The sequence below is a fragment of the Lagopus muta genome, chromosome 4, assembly GCF_023343835.1.
Source record: "Lagopus muta isolate bLagMut1 chromosome 4, bLagMut1 primary, whole genome shotgun sequence".
Classification (NCBI taxonomy): domain Eukaryota; kingdom Metazoa; phylum Chordata; class Aves; order Galliformes; family Phasianidae; genus Lagopus; species Lagopus muta.
This window is the reverse complement of record NC_064436.1, coordinates 25,008,029-25,028,432: the sequence shown is the minus strand read 5'-3', so window position 1 is coordinate 25,028,432 and position 20,404 is coordinate 25,008,029. Positions and strand designations below refer to the sequence as shown.

The window sequence follows — 20,404 nt, the reverse complement described above, 5'->3', positions numbered from 1 at the left end:
TCTTCCGGAAAGTGTGGCATGAGCTCCTATTAATCTGAAGGGAGTTGTCAATGCAGTGAATCGAAAATACATGTCTTACTAAGAATTTGGCGACCATTACCATATGTGAATTTTTCTTTGACTGGAATGCTGATAGGTTTTTTGATCAAGAGTAGGAGAGTCCTCTCCACTGCTTAATTTTTTTTACAGTTCAAATCACTCTGAGTTCTAGTTTGCCCCATCCTTGTTTCTGTAACTCCAGCTCTGTAAACGAATGAAGGAAGAATTCCACCAGTATGGGAGCTGGAAGCAGCCAGCCACATGGCAGTATATGTGGGACACAGTTCTAGCCAGGAAGATCTTGCAAGGGTAGCTGAAGGAGCACCCTTCAGGTTGGCAAGGAGACTGTTGCACTTGGCATCACAGTAATGGCAGATTGTGGAGTGCTAAAGGTCAAGATGGCTTGGATGGAACAAGTCAGAGCTGTCTTTGCCTTGTATCCTCTGGCTGTTTCTCACCCAAGAAGTACATCATAGAGCATATGTTCCTCTGTTTCTGAGGATTTAAAAACTAATTTACATATAAAAGAATTAAAGTTTAGGGAAAAAATGGGTTTTAATAGCATTCATGCTTCTAGAAAGGATCTAATTATTCTCTTACCTCTGTGTTAGTCTGAAAAGTAGTGTAATTGCATACCTCTTTGTACCAAGAGACAGAAAATACCAGCAAGAGAAGCTGACATTGAGATCTGTAGGACATGCTGCCTTTTAGTTTAGGCTGGTGCAGTGGCATGAAGGTTAAGTATTAATTAAGCCAAAAATACACCTGATTACAGGCTGTGTTTGAGAAATTACAGGTCTCCTCAACTCCTCTGAACAACAACAAAATCAGACTTTTCAAGCCTTTTAAAGTACAAATTGTATTTGTATTTCAGTGCTTTGCCTTGCAAACAGTATGTGTTTTAATATTATACATATTCTAAAATTAAGATATGAGTTGAAGATGGATAGGTATCTTTTCCTGACATTGAAGGATTTATGAAATATATTGGATAGTGAAATATCTACTTGATTTTTTTTTATTTTTTTATTTTTTTGCTAAAAATCAGAACTATGGAGAATAAAAAGTGATTAAGTGCCCAGATATTTATAAAAATATCTATGGACTATAAAGTCTGTAGACCCTAAAGTCTGTAGTCCAAATATATGAAGAAAAATGAACCTTTCTTCGTTTCTGAAAACAAGCATTTCAGTTTTGGCTAGGTTGAAAGATTTATGGTGGGATAAATATATTCAAAGTATTACCTGTAGATTTGTGATGTGTGTACTTATTTATGATAGAGGTTTTCATTTTCTCTTTCTGTTCCTCTTCATTTTTTTTTGTTGTACCCAGAAAAAATTGGACAGAAAATTACTCTTCTTTGTTTTAAAATGTCAAGATTTCTCAATCTGAGCTATCGAGTTTTTTGGTTCAAGAAGCTGTAAATACAGTAATCTTTAGTAATTTCTATGTGTAACTGTGGTGGTTGTTTTCCATTTGTTTTCTGACCTTAATGCAGTGTTGGTAGCACACAGGTACAGAACAGTGTGTGCAAGATCAGTCTATTAGGATCATTTCATATACTTTAATTTGCTGTCTCATATACTATAATTATTATTTTTCTCAAAACTGTGAGCAGTAAAAGCTCTCCACCTTGAAATAACCTGACCTAATACCTACTACTATTAGATCTCTTGTTCTTTTGGAGATAGAATCTCACTCTTTGCAGTCTTTCATCCTGAATGTCTGTCTTTATTAAATGGCTCACTAAGAATAGACCTGGTAGAAATGTCTTTCACCTTACTGCATGTAGCATGAATTAGTCCAATTTTTTATTTGAAGCTGAGAAGGAGGGGAAGATATGGGCCTTTGAGCATACAGGTAAAATCAGTCCTTTACTGAATGGGGGCATCAGACCAAAACACTGGAGAACTACTTTCCAGGAGCAGCTACCCACAGGGACAGTAGACAACCAGCAATAGTGTCAGGAAAGAAGGCAGGTTAAACTGGCTTCATACACAGATGTTATGGTGCCTTTCTCAAAGTTCTTTCTAGATCTTGGTATTTGGTGGTTAGATGTTACCAAGTATGTCCTGTAGTGACAAAAGATTTTGAAATCACTGTTCTGAAGAATAGCAAGAAATAAATTAGGGATGCTGACAAAACCAGAAAGCATCACAGGAGGTCAGATAACCTAACCTGAAATGATGTCTTGAGATGGTGATTCAAATCCAACTTACGTATATTCACTTTCACTTAAACAGCTTCATTGGATTTAGAGATGCTGCTAGCGCAGCTCAGACCAGAACACTGGTTATTTTTCAGTATGAATGTGATTTCAAAATACCAAAGATTATTTAAGCACATTTTCTATAACAGTCTGCTTTTCAATTATGTTTTTCTTGTGAAATGCCTTCTTGATATTTATCTTTCCTGTTAGATATAGAAAACATCTCCTTTGTTCAGTATGCATCAGAATATAGTCTCCTAGTATATATGCAGACACGCTAGAAAGAGAAGGAAGAACAAGTCAACAAATCCAATTCTGTTTTTTTACTTCTGTCATTTCCATTGAGGAAGAACAGATCAGGTTCTATTGTTTTCAGAAATGCTGGCCGATGTATCATCTTCAGCAATTTCTAGAAATGAGGACTGGAGTAACACAAGTATAATAATATAATCTCTAAGATAAATAGTTGTCTTTGTTTTATTGACTCTGTTTATAAACCGTAGCTTCTAGAGGGTGTTGTAAAACACATTGCTTTTAACAGAATTTAGTAGAATAAATTGAAAGTGACCAATGAGAATAAGGAATCCAGTTTACATTTCTGTTACTTAGCGAGGTTTTTTTGTGGTGTACCACTGAATGGTAATACTTGTTAGCAACGTTCATCTCTAAAGTGATACCTTTCTCATTTTAAGTGGGTGGATAAATGCAGATGAAACAGTGATAAACATGAATTCACATCTTCAGCTCATACTCTGGAAGCATTAGAATTTTTAGTGAAATTTATGTTAGCGTATTCCTGAAGGCCAACAAGTGCTTAGGGATTGTAACCAGCATCCTACACAGCCCACTCCAGTGGTCTGGAATCTGTTAGATTTTGCAGTATGGCAAAGTGACGCGCTCCAAGAACAGAGGAAGAACAAAGCATGCCCTTTTATTTCAAATAGCTGTAGATTGTTTTATGCAAATAATCATGCTTCTTTTCAGCTGTTTTTATTAGTTCTCTCTGTAATGGGCTTTTACTTCTGCTTTGGAGTAGCAAATTCATAATGTTATGAGAGCAGAGAGAGATGCATATTCATTGTCCCACACTTCAGTTCGTATGAAGAATAATCAGCTTTTTTACAAGGGACTTTATGACACATGACAGTGCAGAAACATAGAATGGCTTAGGTTGCAGGGGATCTCAAAGATCGCCTAGTTTGAACTCCCTGCCATGGCCAGGGTTGCCACCTACTATACCAGGCTACCCAGGATCCCATCCAACCTGGCCTTGAATATGCCTCCAGGGATATTCATCCACAGAGTCTCCAGACAACATGTCACAGTGCCCTCACCACCCTCTGAGTAAAAAATTTCTTCCTAACTTCTAACCTAAATCTCCCCTCTCTTATATTAAATCCATCCCCCCTCATTCTATCATTATCAGACTGTATAAAACGTCTGTCCCTCAATTTCTATTGAAGTACTGGAAGGCCACAGTGATGTCTCTCTGGAGCCTTGTCTTTTCCAAGCTAAACAAGCCCAAAAAGTAAAGGATCCAATATTTGTTTGTAAGCCAAAAATGAGTATAATAATAACAAAAAGTCAGTAGAAAGTCCATTTACTGAATTCTCTGTTGAACTTAATAAAAGCCCTGGAGGCTTGTCCAAATAAGTATCATTATCACAGAGGGAAAAATGGATTTGCCATTCATTTTATTAGTACCAAACTTTAAACTAATTGACTTACGCCTGTACTCATTAATGATCCAGGATCAAAATTTTAAGAACGGTATTTTGCAATTGCAGCAGGAATCCAAATGTTAATATTCTTTGAAATGTCTCTCTAAAAAGAGGAATTCTTTCCATGGTAAATCCATAGAAGGGTTGTTTTTCTCTATTGGCACAGTGATTACGTGAGAAACTTTTTTTTATTTGGTTTTCCCTTCTACAGAACCAAATACAGATTAATTTTAATTTTGAGATGTTACTGGAAAAAAATTTTTAAACTAACATAATGGATGTAGTAGTTCTTGCATTAAAAGCTAATTGCATTGTAATTCTCTGTAACAGAGTATAATGCAAATATTTCTACCAACTCAGTTATTTTATGATGGCACTCCCACTTTTAAACTTTTAAAAAATTCAGTTACTAAATACTGCCAGAATTCATTTTGTTAAATAGATATTTGTCATAGTAGACAACACTTTACAAAGTTTAGGTTTAAGCTGTATAATTTAGAATGGCAATAATATGATATTTATATGAGCTGTACAAGCACACTCATACCTTGCGGGTACTTGATGAGTACACACCACACTGCTGCACCTGCATGCCTGTCAGCACCCAGGCTCACTTGTGTAATTCTGTGCAAGATTTTGTGTTTGAGATATCTTGTAGATGTGCTTTGCTTTTTGAATCATTTAAAATTATAGTTTTTTGGGGTTTTTTTTCAGTTACTTTAGCATGCAGTGTGTCTGCCATACTATAGAAGTTATGGATTATAAACAAGGCTTTGACCTAAAAGTATGTCCTAACTTTTCAGTAGAGTATTGAGATTTTAGTCTTGAAGTGAAATCTCTTCAAGTTTTTCTGCTTTTTTTAGCAAGATACCATTGAAGTAATCTTTGTTCACTTGTTAAACTACATTTTCCACTAAAGTTGGCATTTTATTAATTAGCATACATGAATATTTAAAAACTGATTATTTCTTTATGTTCTGGTAAAATATTCCATATATATGTTCCATTAGATGACCATCTAATTTACATTTATATCAATACCAGAAAGAAAAACTATACTTTATGATGTATGTCAACATTTCTTCATGCAAAAATGTTTTGTCTAAATCCAACATAGTGCTGTTATAAACAAGCTCTGTAAATTTTGCAACAATTTATTATTATGCAACATATGTATTATTATAACCAATTGCAGTTTTTCCTTTTTAAAATTTATTCTTGTTTTCCAACTTTCCAATGCATATTCCAAGTACTATGTTTTAAATATTAAGAAGACTGGCAATTTGAAGTTATTTCCTCTAGAAGAATGAGTTCTTCATGCATTTTTCTTAACACCTTTGGTAACTTTGAATTGAATGCAGTAGTATGCAAACAGGCGTGTAATAGGAGTTAACATTGAAAATACTAAATTTTATTATTTTATGTAATAATGATTTATCAGTTCAATTAAATATTTCACTGAATTATATTAGAGAAGAAAAAGCAGAGATTAAGTTCCCAATGGCTGTATCTGTGTATATATATCTGTATTATCTTCAGTTGTACTGTTACTAGACTATAAACAAGTTATTTTATTCTCTTTGCTTTCCCTTCTGTAGTTATTTGAGATTACAGTGCCTCTCTCTCATGGCCCCAAACCTGTAACTGTCAGTTTTGCCAATCACACGTCCTGCCGATGCATGTCTAAGTTGGATGTTTACAGACAAGTTCATTCTATCATAAGACGTTCCTTGCCAGCAACACAAACCCAGTAAGTATGAGACTTGTCTTTCCTTTCACGTTATGAGAAAGCCTATGTGATTAAATATAAAATATTGCTGGAAGCTTTCACAGTTAGGATGGGTAAACCTGTATGTATCAGTAGTAGCAAAACACATTTTGCAAAGGAGCTGATACTGTTTTACAACAAAAGACCGTTACTAAAGTAATTAGCTCAGTACCTTTCTGACCAATGTGCCAACTAGGGGTAGATCAGTAGAAAGTGAAAAGTAATGAGTTGGTTTCTCAATGGAAAGGGCTAAAGTGAAATTGAAGTGTTAAAATGACAAAAATCACTTGTAATAGTTACATTAAAGGAAAACTATCCAAAAACAGTTATTTTTACAGATAAGGAGTTTGACATTTCTTCCTGAAACTGTATTTATTTTCCTTTTAAAATAAAACAGAAACAGCCAAAAAGTCCTACACTTTTTAAAAGAAAAATCCTGCCAGAAGTGAAAACAGATCAGAGCGGGAAGAGGAAGTAAAGTGTTAATAAGTAGTCCATTGAACTGACAGATAGATTTGTTCAGTTAGTCCATAGGCTTGGTGATTTTGAAAGGATTATTTCAGCACTTGAAGCACTCATTTCTATCATTTTAGAGGACTGAGTGTTTGATTTCATGACGTATAAATATTAAGTAGATGATGTGTAGATAACAGTCTAATGGGTCTTTATAGAAGACCAATGAATAAAAGCTAACCTGGAATTAATTGTATGCATTTTTAGTAAGGTGAATGAACAGTTTAAAACACCCATAGAAACAAACTAGGCTGTCTTTGGGTGTTTTCATTCACTTTAAGTTGGGATGTTCTCTGATGTGTTCAAGCTAAGCACGGATTATATTCTGTTTGAATTCAAACTGTTGAACTGGTTCATCAAAATTTGGATCATGAATAGTGGATTAGAAGAGCATTAGGGAATAAATCTAGTGTTGGTTTAATTAATTGGATAATACACAGATTTTAAAAACTCAAAACCTAAGAGTCAATAATAAAGTCAAATTATGCTGACTGTTGGCAGCTTCTCAGTGCTTCCATGCTAAGAACAGCTGCAATTATCATGGTAAAGCTTTATTCTAGCCAGAAAACAACTACCTGTTAAAGAGAAGCATGGAGATGCCAGACTTCTGACTGTCCTATAATGCTAGATTAAACAAACTCTGTATAGGTTTTATTCTTAAGCACTGTTTTTACTTTCATTTCCAGGATCTCGAAGCAATTAAGATGCTTTTGTTTGTTTGTTTTTAATATGTTCTTTTTAAAAGAAGTCATAGCATTTAAACTAAAAGCAATTGATTGTGTTGCTGATGGGTGTCTGAATGCTTTTTGGAATCCCACTGCGTATTTTAGTGGAGGTTTTAGCCTCACGTATAGCACTCATGTTACAGGGGCAGGTCTGTATGTGCTCTTTTTAAGAGAGATGTTATGATCTCATGAATTATTGAAAAGAAAATCCTGAGAATATAAACTTTTGTTTTTAGGGTTGTAATGCTTAGGATTTAGTAGTCTGGACTGTGACACAATCCATGTTAGGAAGAAGAGAAAAACTACTTGTAAGACTGAGTATAACTTGTTGACCTTTTTTTATGAAGTATATTTTCTGCACAACTTGATCATTTGAATTAAGGCCCATGGCTTTACCTGTTCTCCTACTTTATTCTATTTATTTCCTTTTAATAAGTAAGTGGTAGCTACTTCTACATACTTGTACAGCTGAGGCATGTCAGTTCACGCTAACTAGTGTTTCAGAATACCTTCTGGATTAATGACTTCTTACGCTGTATCCTTCTCTGCTTATGTAAAATTTCATTGACATTTGCAGCTCAGAAAATTGATGCTTTGTTTTAGAAATTTGGTGATTTTACAGGCAGTAGGGGCTAGAAGTAAAGACCAGGCGCTGCTCTCCTGCTTCAATACATGACATAGAGATCCAATTCTCTCTTTTTCCATGGTAGTGTAAGTAAAGTAGGTGCTTAGAAAGTTGATCTATATTGTAGGTGCTGCATATTTCTCTCATGTATCAGGTAATGGCTTAGCATACTATTTTATGTTGAAAATGTGAAAAGTAGTATTGAAATTTTTTTGAAAGTTTTTTGTCTGATTTTTTTTAAAGTCCTCTTGAACTTTCCTAAAATAAGTCATTTTAATGTTTCAATCATTTTCTGTAGTATCTTTCTTTCCTAGCAGCCAGAGAAGAACTTGTAAACAAGCAGTTTCATCCCTTTTGCTGTTGATCTCCAATTCTGATGTTCAACTTCTTGGCTTTCATATCACATTGCCTTAGTGTAGTTCATCTGTGCGTAGTGTTTTCTCACACAGTCACTCTGGATGCCTTCTGTAGTAAGTTTTAAACATGTGTGGTATGACCAAGCTGCTCCAGGTGCAAGTTGTTTTTGTATTCAGCTTTTAAACAAAATAGCATTATAGGCCTGTAAATTCTCTGTGCCATTTCCCAAGCTGAAACGGGAGACAGGCAAAAGGACATTGTGTGCCAAGCAAGGGAGCAAGGATGATCTCATTAGTGGAGTGAAATCAGGAAACACCAGCTTGATAAAGCATGAGGTGGTGCAGGGTGATGTTAAACTGCAGGAAAAGAGCTGTTTAATGTGGTGAAGGGGAGTGGTATCCTTGAATGATAATCATGGAAGAATGTCTTAGCACCTGCATTTTTCAGTGAATGAGTAATGGTGCTTCTCTCCTGGAAAGGAGAAAGTGCCTAAAATGTATTATGTGTGCGTTGGTTTAACAGATGAGAATTTTAGAAGTACTACAGGAATAATGAATAGATTACAGAGCCTGGATGCATGAAATTAGTCATGACTCATTAGAAGTTGTAATGGCAACTGTAGTGATGAAGAAATTATAAGCAAGGAAGATCAGAAAATACTTATTCACATATCCTTTGTGTGGTGAACTTACCCATGGAGCGTCATATCCTTTAACAGCTGCTGTTAGGACTTTTTGACTGTACTCTAGCAAATACAGAAAACTATATGTTAAACGGTTTATTTTCTCTCATGTCTGAAGTGACTTCATTAGTGCTGAAGTCCAAATCTTTAGAGTCAAGAAAGATGTCCAAGATTTGAGCGGCTGATAAGGAATAATCAGTTAATGACTTCTGTGTAAAGAAAGGATGTTAATAATTGGATTTTGGATTGGATACGTTTTGAAAATTTGAGTTTGGTTTACAACAGTAAGTCAGAAATTACTGTCATTTATCTTATGCCTGTTTGTCAGAGAACATTTTTGTACCACCAAAAGTAATGTAGAAAATTTTGTCTGGTACCACCTATGTAGTACCTCATGTACAGATATCTTTATACTGATCCATTGATACGTAAGGTTTACATTGAAGGGTTAGAAAGCACTCACAGTGGTTTTTGGAAGCCAGAGCTAAAACTTGAAAGGTGAGATGATATCTTCAGCAAATGGTTGAACATTTCTGCACGGGGGCAGGACCTTGACTAGTTACTGATGTGATAGGAGCTGAAAGTAAGATTATGAAAGCTTTTTGTAATGGAGGGAAACAAATGGAAACAGCACTCAAAATCAATTTTTTGTTGTTATGGCAATAAACCAGCAGTGTATTTCATTCAATAGGTGCCACGTGGCAAACAGGACCTGTCCAAAAAATCATGTCTGGAATAATCAAATTTGCAGATGCTTGGCACAGCAAGATTTTGGTTTCTCTACTCACCTTGGAGATTCTGGTAAGTAGTTTTGCTTAGAGGATTAATTGTAGTTCCGTATTTTGATTTGCCTAAAGAAGAAATTATAAGAGTTGATTTAAGAGGTTGATTATTTTTCTTTATTTCTAGCATTAAAGAACATTGCTTCTCTTTTCATTTATATTTGTTCCTGAAATGCCTCAAAGTATTAATTGGATGTTGTTTTTTTCCATGTAAAAATACAAGAGTAGGAATACAAAATCAGAATCAAACAAAACAAAATTCTGATAGTTGTGCAACTTTTCTGTGCTCTTCCAGACACGTCTGAAGGATTCCATATTTGTGGGCCCAACAAAGAGCTGGATGAAGAAACCTGTCAATGCGTCTGCAAAGGAGGTGTGCGGCCCTCAAGCTGTGGCCCTCACAAAGAATTAGACAGGGCATCATGTCAATGCATGTGCAAAAACAAACTGCTCCCCGCTTCCTGTGGGCCCAACAAAGAATTTGATGAAGAAAAGTGCCAATGTGTATGTAAAAAGACCTGTCCCAAACATCAGCCACTAAATCCTGCAAAATGCATCTGCGAATGTATAGAATCTCCCAATAAATGTTTCTTAAAAGGAAAAAGATTTCATCACCAGACGTGCAGGTAAAAATTCAGTTTTTTAGCTTTTTTAATCTATCTAAAGTATAAAATTTGTGGTTACATTGTTAGCTGTTTTATTGAATCATTTTGTAGCCATAAATTGTAAGCCTCTCTTAATTCCGTCTTTATCTTCCGTATCTTTCAATGACCCAAAAATAAGCTGTTACTTACATAGACTGAAGCAGCACGAAGTAATGTTACTCTCTTAGTTACAAAGACCACACTTGTGAAATAATCCAGGATTATTAGCACTGAAAATACTGAACAAGATATGAATAGTTAATAAATGCCATATTTGCAGCCTTCCTCATTCCCTGTTGCTTTTTTCATAGCTTGTTGGTTGAACTAACCAGTTTGAAGTAACTTAACTGTAATCCAGACCTGGTATCATAAACAAATTATTGCAAAGTGGTATCCAAATCAAGCATGCAGCGTGTTAACTTACCTGTAGGAATAACAAGATTAGCCTCAAGCCTGAAAAAAAATTGCCTGGGGAAAAAAAGGATTATGAAATTGTCGTAGAGTATACTGTAGTGGTTTCGAACTGAAGCTAGCAATAGATCATAACGTCTGTCTTTCACAAACAGGCACCTATTTAAATACAGGTTTCAAGTATAACTGTTGAAATTTGAAACTTATACTTTTCTCATTTGAGTCATTGCCAGTGTCTGGACAAAAAAAAAAAACACACCAGACTTGTACTTTGTCTCCATTATACACGAGAAAGTATTTAGCATTGTTATTGTAAGGTTACTTTAGGTCACATTCTCATTGTAATAGAATAAAAGAATGAAAAAAGGGAAAGGAAGAGGAGTTCAGGGACAACCACAGATAACTATCTTTGTATAAGTTCTATTCTTCAGTCAAGGAGAAATTGTCCCCCTTTTTAGGTATGTATGCTTTAATGCTTGTTGTCATTGAACTTATTTGAATCTAAAAGAGGCTTCTCTGTTCTTTTTTTTTTTTTTTTTTTTTTAAGTTTGTCTTAAGCATGTAGTCACTGATCTTACTTCAGAATGCACATAGATGTAATATGAAGTACAGATGTAGCGCTACTGAAATCAGAGAGTAACTGAAGGAGTTTACTACCTGAAGGAAGTATGTTCTCATTTTCAAGATCATAGTTGTGATGTGACATAAACATACATACCATAAACAGGGTAATGCGGGCCCACTGCATTAGTAAAGAAGTAAGAAACAGTTCTGGGTAGGAAAACAGCATGCTCAACTATCAACCAAGTCTGGATTGCCACCTCAAGCTTGACAGGATAGAGAATGGTAAGCTGATTGCAAACCAATTTAAAAGTAGAAAAATATTACTCTATCTTCAAAATTAGAGAGGAAAAAAACAAGGTTTGAATGGAGCTACAACCAGGCAATACTTCAAAAATATTCCTGAGAATCTCTCGAAATAAACCTGCTTATCTACAATAATATAGCATTGTGTTTTGTGAAGAATAGACCAGCTAAAAGTGGTTGCAAGAATATGATAGCTGCATATTAATGCCCACTCTTTATTTTTTCAGTTGTTACAGACCGCCATGTACAGTCCGAACGAAACGCTGTGATGCTGGATTTTATTTCAGTGAAGAAGTGTGCCGCTGTGTACCCACATATTGGAAAAGACCACTTATGAATTAGTGAAGAAAGCTACTTGCTATTTTGGTGTACATTTTTTCCATTAGAACAAAAGAACAACAGAAACTTTGCAAATACTTGGAATTTAATGTTCACCAGAGACCCTGTGGGGCTTTCACAGACAAATACATTGTGCTTTTCTCAAGATGTGGAAAGCAAATGTAGAAAATAACTGGGGTTCATGTTTTATAAAGAACTCAGTAAGGACTTATTTTCTGCCAATGACCAAACAGCCTAGGTTCTACTTCTTGTGATTTTTTTTGAAGAGATAATGACTATATAATTTATTTCCACTAAAACCATTGTGCAGCATTTGTTTATAGCAGTAACAATTGTTAAAGCTCACTGTGATCAATATTTTTATATCATGCAAAGTACGTTTAAAATAAAATGGAAATTGTATTATATAATGATGAGAACGTTTGATCCATCTGCCTATGGAAGGGAACTACAATTCATCTACATTACCAGAGCTCGAAAAAAGGAGAGAAAGATATTAAGAGAAAGCACTTGTGTAAGAAAAAAAATTCAGATGTTTCCTTGGAGCTATTGTATATAGCATTTGAAATACAATGAGTTAAGATTTCATAATCCAGTGATACTTCCGTCTTTGGAATAAAATCAGCAAAGCAAGTACAGTTAGTAACTAATGAAAACATTGCAGATCTTGCACGTACCTTGTGCAACCATAAGGTCCGCAGCAACTAGTTGTGTTCCAAAATGTACATTCTTTAATTTCTTGTTGTCCTGGTTTTATCAGTATTGCATATCATGACATCATGCAGCAAGGTGTTTGGTGCCGGAGCGCTACGATTCCCGGGTCCTGTGCTCCTATCAGTCTCAACTATTCTCACGTGAGTTCTGGCTTTCTGAGAGGAAGATAACTGAGAAGAGACAGACTACGCTTCCCAGACGACAGTTTTCCAGTACTCACGTGATTTCCAGTTCTGGGTGATGGGGCAGAGCGCTCTTCCCTTCCAGGAGGCCAGCTGTGAGTATCTGCTTATAAAGACTTACACTCTGTCTGTCTCTGTAATAGTGTTGAACATTGCTCTGTAGACATGAGCCAGGCCCCAAATAATTTGTTCCTCCTTAGATGTGCTGAGGCTGCAACCGTGCTGTCTCAAAGCTGCCTAAAATTTCAGGGTTCTGTAGGTGTCCAGGAGTGAAACTTTAACACACCAGGGCTGCCCATTTCTCTAAGGTCTCTCCGAAGTCCATCCACACTCCCTGCCATTCAGTGTTCTCTGGATTTGGGGGAGGCTTTCTCCAGATACTGTAAATACAAATACTGAGTAAAATGATGTGGAATGATTCAGGGAGTTTTACAGCATGATTATTGACCAAAAATTTCAAAAATGTGTAAAGGAGTTGAAGGAGAAAGTGGAAGCTTGGTTAAAAGTCACACGTTCTATAAAATAATTATTAACTCCCGCTGGGGCATAACCTCCAATGTTAAAATCATACCATATTGTATATAGACTCCAGATATATGTTTCCACCAAGTGATTATAATTTTTTATACACTCTAACAGCCATAAAGAGCAAAGTGACAAACTTAAAAAAGACCCGGAACATTCTAAGTACCGAAACCTGAAACATGATAGAATGTAATCCCTTAGCAAGTTGTATTAAAAGGGATAAAATCAGTCTCTTTTTTTTCTTTTAAGCTACTAAGAGCAAGTTGGCATGGTGTCAGAAATAATAAAGAATAATATAAAATAAATATAAAATAATGATCTATTGAAAGTTATTACTACGAAAGTTAAAATGCCATCATCCTTTCTATGTTAGTATATATAGTAAAGGCTGTATACTACTAAAATAATTCAGAATGCCTTGATGTAGTTTTATTCTATCATAGAGTCAGTCAGATATCCTGGTCAAAAATCTGTGTGTAAAAAAAAAACAATTTGAAGGAACACATTTTATACTATGCTGGGGACATGAAAGGGTTTCCACCAGTCCAGTATGGATCAACATCTTGTCTGCCTAAAAAGTTGTCAGGACTTCTCTTTGTTAAAGTGAGTGCAAAATCAAGCATCTACAACTCTGGGAAAAAGGTAAGACTTTTAACTTGTATGGTAATAGCAGTGCATATAGAAAATCCACTCAAAATTAAAACGTTTCAGAAATTGGAAGGGATTTGTTAAATTACACCAAATTTATTGTGTATAGAAATCAAGCAAAGCAAGATTTTTGTAGTAGTGGGAAGATCTACTAAGATATATTTAGATGTCATTATTTTCAAGTGCTGGTTCTAAGCAGCAGCTCTTCTCTTTTTTTAATAAGATGGTAACTAGTACTTCCAGTTATTTCCTACAATGTTGAGGTTTACTTTTCTGGATAATTGCACGCTCAGATAACACAGCTCTTTAAACTGTTTTAAATAAAAGACCACCTATTTATTATTTAAACAGCATGAAGTTTAGGCATACAAATACTGAGGCATATCTTTATTACTGTATCACCTCAGCAATCAAATGCAGGTTGAACTCCAGCTGACAACTTTATGATAATACAACCAGACTCAACTTCCCTTCAGTTAGATTGTTAGTCATGCAAATCAGCAGTGATTAAATTGACAATGAGAGCCTAATAGCAAGAGACCAATAGCCAAAACTTCATCCACTATTACTAAAGATCAAAACATCTATATCTCAGCAGCTTAAAAAATCCCAAAAGAATACCCTAAGAAATCAATTCAAAAGCAATTGTTATGAAGATTGAAGTGAAAAAAACTGTAGGTGAAGCTCCTAGAGTAAGCTTCCTAAATTCTACTAACGTCCAATATAGAAGAGAAGAAAGAATCAAAATCTGAAACCAGGAACAAAAGCCAAGTAATCCAATATCTAACAAGTTAGATAATACACACTTGTGGTTAAAAAGGAGGAGAACACAAGCAACAACAGAGCAAAACCGCATTCCAGCAAGTATGTAGATTATAAAAACTGAATATTTTAATACTGTCTAAAAAAAAAAAAAAAAGCAAAACAAACCAACAAATGACCACCAAACAGAGCAACGCTCACTTTAAATAATTTGAAATGCATTCAGTAAAACAAAAGAGCTAATAAAAATCATTCTATTGCAGCAAATATTTGGATTTCTACTGAAGACGATATTCTAAAGCTGCTCTCCAAAATGAAAGTTACTTTCTTGAATGCATTTTTAAAAAATTTATAACCTGGAGGACTTTTGAACATTAATGGTGTAAATCACAAAGAAAAACTAAGATATGAAGAAAGCAAAGACTTGGCTTTTGAAATATGTTACAAATCAGATTTATGTTTGAGCAGTGGACTGGCCAGGAATTCTTGAAGATATACAGATAAGCAGAATAAGACACAAATACAATTGATGGCATTTTTGGGTAATCATGCTCTCCTTCTTTATATCAAACATATAGAAAAGCTGATAGATTTACAGCATTTCCAGCTTGAGGTATTATTTCATTTTAATCTTGCAATTTTCAACTTCAATTTAGTTCTTAATTACCTACTCATTAAATATATTAAAAAAATAGTAGATGTACCCTAAAAATACCTAAAAATATGGGTGATAATCACATATACAATTTATTTTGCACTAACTCTGCAATAAAAACATTATACTGCCATTTTTGTAAAACAAACAAACAAACAAAAAAACCCCATCTACCATCTAGAAAAAAAATACAGGGAAAAGAAAAAGTCTGTAGTCAATCATGCTTAATAGTAAGCAGGTTAATGCTTACACTGCATCAGGAATTTACAGCAGTTCCTGTATTCTTTCAATTATCATAACTGTATAGAGACCATAAAAAGCAGCACCTTTCTACCTTGATTAACAAAAGGGCATACAATTTACAATGTGAACATTGTTAGTGCCCTGCCATGTTTGTTTAATTCACGTTAAACATGCTGATGTTAAATTAATTCTCTTAGATCCACTTACAGGACTAGTATGAAATCTTGTATGCCTACTGGAGTCATTTTGAAAGGCTTAGTATTAGTATTGCTTTGAATATTTTCATTTTTCAGTCTTCAAATCCCAATGATAACTCCAGATGCCTTTGAATTTTAATGAATTTTAACATCATTCTCTGTAATTTCCTGGCATGATACGTAGCTATCACATCTGTGCCAGAAGCTAGAAATGGACTCATAGAATCATTGAGGTTGGAAAAGAACTCTAAGATTGCCTAGTCCAACCATCCAGACACCACCAAAATTTTCCACTAAAACACATCCCTCAGTAAAACCATCTACACATTTCTTGAAAAACCTCCAGGAATGGTGAATCCACCACCTCCCTGGCAGCCTGTTCCAATGCATTACTACACTCTTGGAGAATTTTTTCCTAATATCCAACCTGAACATCCCCTGGTGATGCTTGAGGCTATTACTTCTCATCTTATCTCTGTTACCTGATGAGAAGAGACCGGCTCCCAGTTCACCATAACCTTCTTTCAGATGGTAGTAGTAGTAGAAGAGGGCAGTGTCTCCCTGTGAGCCTCCTCTTCTGCAGACTGAACAATCCCAGTTCCTTCAGCTGCTCCTCAGAAGACGTGTGTTCCAAACAGTGTTTCACAGTTTCGTTGCCCTTCTCTGGACGTGCCCCAGGGTCTCAATGGCTTTCCTGTAGTGAGGGACCCAAAACTGAACACCATACTTGAGGTGAGAATATGCAATCAAAAGTAAGCTCACAAACAGACTTAATATAATATAGTATGTATAAATATATATAAATATATTATAAATATAAATATTCTATCAATCAGACTAAAAATTTTTTTAAACTTATTTGGAGGTATAGAACATTGATTGTGCTCAAATAGTTTCAAGGCAGACAAATCAGAGTTTTCAACTTTTGTAATTTAGTCAATATTGTATAGTCGTAATTTATAACATCAGAGGATTACTACTTAATTGGGGAAAAACAAAAAGTGATATCTGATAATGTATTGCATAGATTATTTCCGTTCACTTTTCCAATTTCAGATAAAAGTTGAAAACAAAAAATACAGGACAACCTTCTGACTGAGTGATGAAGTAGACTAGGTATTTAATTACTTTTTTTCTTATGTAATAAATCTGAACAAAGGTCTAAGTAAATTAGGCCAGTTTAATACAAGCTAAACACTCCAGACTACTCTAGAGTCATTAAATAGCTCTAGATAGATGAAAACATTATATAGTATCATATCTAGACTCATCTGTATTTTCACATACAAATATTGTAATGGAATCTGAACAGTAACAAGCACCGAATTCACAATAGCACAGTTTCTAACATTTAAATAACTTATCATTATAAAAATGTACATTTCATCTATAGTCTGCAACTGTGAAGCAGGAAAGCTTAAGGTCAGGAATGCGGTGCATCACAAAAAAAATCACATTACAGAAAAAAAAAATCTTCAAACACAATACTTTGCTGTTTTACATGAACATTGCCATTTGTTGGCAAACTTGTCTGGAAATCTCTGCTTGTATGGTAATTGTATATTACAATTTATTCTCTATTCTACTAAGCAAAACACCGTCATGAAGGTTACATTGTGTAGCTTCAGACATTTTTCCTGGTAAGGGGTCTGAAGCTGTTCATTATAGATACTGACCTTTCATCCCCATTTCAGCAAACTGTATCCATTCTTTACATTTGTATCAGGCAATTGTGGTCATTGAACTCTTCCCCTTTGCCCCCTTTCTCAACTTAAATTACTTCTCTTAGATTTCTGGACCATATCTCAGTCTCCCCATAAGAAAGGCTAAAAGGGAAGTTCTATTATTAACCTATCACAGTTAACTCTATCTCCTCCAAATTGCCTTTTATGTCTTATCTCCCACTGAAAACATAATTGTTTTCCTGTATATTACTATTAAGACCCCTTTCAGATAATCATCCAAATAAGGGGATTTAAATGTTTCTGAATGTCTAGTGATACTTTTAGCTATACATACATGAAAGTAGTGTTAACAAGAAGTCTGAAAGTGAATGAATTGAAGCTTCACCTTCAAAGGCTATAAATGTCATCTAAGAGGGAAATAATAATAAAAGTGATTACACAGTTGAGACCTTCCTAAAGCAAGCTTGCAAATAAGAACAACATAGACAGAAAATGCTAGCAAATTATACTCAAAACATAAAAGCAGATTTTCATCATAAATTTACAATACCTCTGTACAAAATACAACTTACAGTTCTGCTGTAAGCCTTCTTCAGTCTAACACTGCACTCATACAGTCCTCAGTGATGACCAACACAGCAGCTCGGAACTACACTTAGCCTTGTAATTGGGTTGGTAGTCACCTCTCATACACACTGCATGGAAACAATTCAGGGCTCAGGAGCAAGTAAGGTGACTTTAAGATCATACCTCCAAAAAACTTGAGATCTATGCTGTGTTGAGATCAAATAGAAAGGAAAAAAAAAATCTAAAGGAAAATAAAATCTACTGACCTCTGAGAAGATCATCAAGAAGAATTTAGCCAAAAGCAAGTCAAAACCATTACATCTGCAGGAGACAGCTTGCTGCTGACATCACTGATTCTTTCCTCTGATTTAAATGTTATTATTCATTTTAATGGCATGACTGTGATCAGTCTTCACAGTAGCAAGGCCTGGTAAATGTCATCAAGCACTCCTATTCTTTACAAGTTGTTCCAGCAGCACTAAGTGTTCAAGGAGGGGAGAACTACGTGCAATCATTGTGTCCATAATTGACTACAAGAAGTTTACCTTCAGTGCCCAACTCCTGATACAATCCCAGCTGGCTGCAGGAAGTTGCCCCCATCCAAAAATGAATTCACATCACGGTCCAGTTCTTGAGGAAGGGGGAATGGCTGCATCTGAAAAACGACAGGGAGGACCGTGAGAAAAATAATGCACTACAGCTCCAGAATAGTCATTAAGAAAATACTTTCCTCTTCCTACAAGAGTGTGATAATCAGTAACTCAGAAAGCCTTTTCTTTAAAAAAAAAAAAAAAAAAAAAAAAAAAAAAACCAACAACAAAACAAACAAAACATAACACAAAACAAACAAAACATAACACAGCTTTCCTTCTACTTTGTGTAAATCAATGAATTCAATGAATATCACACAGAAGTAGATCTCAGATTAATGGGAAATACTTCATAGGCAAAATTTAGGTACCAACATCCAAGTCAAACAAACAGATACTTAAGTTAAGAGTGCTCTCCAAAAAGTAATTCCTGTATTTCATATTCATACTTACTGTGTAAATAGAGTAATAGGAACATGATAACTCCCTTTGAAGTGTACAGCTAAACTATTTTTCTTCTATTTTGGCTAGTACCTGTAAATTCCTGAAGGCGTTCATTTAGATAAGGAATGTATTTTGTCGCAGACTTACAGGGGTTGGAAGGAACCTCTGGAGATCAAGTTCAAGCCCCCACTACAGCAAGTTCCCCATGTTTATAGATGAAAGTATGGCATAATTATACATGTGTATAATATAAACAAAATGCAAATACATGCACATATGTATCCACGTTTATATATGAGTAAGCAAGGTCAACATCTATCAGAGATCTGAGTTTCAAAACAAAATGAAAATTGGGGAAAAACTATTGTTTTGAACTGCTTCTTATTTTATTAGACAATTTATGTTTATGGATGAGCAAAGATACTACATCTTTGAGATTATCCATTACCACAGCAATTCTCAAAAATTGTCTCCATTTTCCCATAATGCACCATCTCCTCCCAGTAAATATTATGGAGGAATTCCAAGGTGTGTTTATTTGCCTACTACTGTATAATCTGTAAGAGATCTATACGTATGTTTAGTTTTTCTAAGAAAGTACACATTATGCAGTACTTCTGAAATGTAATTCCATGTCAACTATTAAGTCTCTTTGAGTTTCTCTATCCTTTTACCTGCTGCACTTAATCTCACAGGCAATCCTTGAATAGCGATTAAAGTCCCACTCTTGGGTTTTCAGTCATTGGCTGTATCATTATATGCTCCCACCTCAGCGAGTGCTGTGTCATACAATCTGATTACATCTTCCCTAGTAATATGCTGACATTGGAAGAATCATAGAATGGCTTGGGTTGGAACTGTGCTTAGTTTCCTCTCATAGTAGAGACATACAGTCTCAACATTTTACTCAATGATTCAGAATTTTAGATACTTACATTGCAAAACTGATACCTAGTATCTCTGTAATTACCTTCTTTAATAAGCAGATATGAAAATATCAACCTTCATGCAATTGTACATACATCATCTCCTACTTTGATTACTGAAGTACAGAGATCAAACTAAGTTCTGTTTTCTCAGTAATGATTTTCTAAGTTCATGCAAATTGATGGGGGAAAAAAAAGCTCTGCTGAACGTGCATTTTCTTATTTCACTTTAAGTCTACATTTTACATTTTAGTTACAACCAAAGCTATGCTGTAGGGCATAAAATTATCATGAAAATGGTTGAATTGTCTTGATTATAAAGGGAAAAGATGCATTAGCAAGTTAAGTTACTTCAGTGCTTCTCAGCAAATAGCAGCCTATAAAAATATTTCTGAGCTCATTTATTCCCCAAGTATAAACTTGTACAGCAGTTGTTTATAGTGAATATATAATTCCAGCTATGTCTTTCTACACAGCGTAGTAAAACTGGTGAATGAAAACAGGAAACATGATTGCTTTGGATCAAAGCCATTGAGGTTTTTTTCTCTGGTAGGAAAATTATATGATGTTAGGCTCATTAGTTC

The 20,404-nt window shown here is 35.0% G+C and overlaps 1 protein-coding gene and 2 long non-coding RNA genes across 3 annotated transcripts in view; 1 reads left to right on the top strand and 2 right to left on the bottom strand.

Annotated features, from left to right (window-relative positions):
- The window catches only part of VEGFC (vascular endothelial growth factor C), a 64,372-nt gene extending 50,991 nt beyond the window's left edge, over positions 1–13,381 (top strand). Inside the window, 4 exon segments of the mRNA XM_048941962.1 lie at positions 5,568–5,719; positions 9,331–9,440; positions 9,717–10,047; positions 11,571–13,381. Coding sequence (XP_048797919.1) covers positions 5,568–5,719; positions 9,331–9,440; positions 9,717–10,047; positions 11,571–11,685 — 708 coding nt within the window. The 3' untranslated portion in view covers positions 11,686–13,381.
- LOC125691947 (uncharacterized) lies at positions 7,832–11,558 on the bottom strand. Its single transcript, XR_007376366.1, has 3 exons — positions 10,216–11,558; positions 9,428–9,490; positions 7,832–9,216 (listed from the first exon to the last, which is right to left on the bottom strand). It is a non-coding gene; the product is annotated as an uncharacterized LOC125691947 (long non-coding RNA).
- A 4,846-nt stretch (positions 13,382–18,227) lies between the features above and the next one.
- Positions 18,228–20,404, bottom strand: part of LOC125692072 (uncharacterized) — a 56,360-nt gene continuing 54,183 nt past the window's right edge. The window contains exon 3 of the long non-coding RNA XR_007376437.1: positions 18,228–18,515. This is a non-coding gene — a long non-coding RNA (uncharacterized LOC125692072). The remainder of the gene's footprint in view (positions 18,516–20,404) is intronic.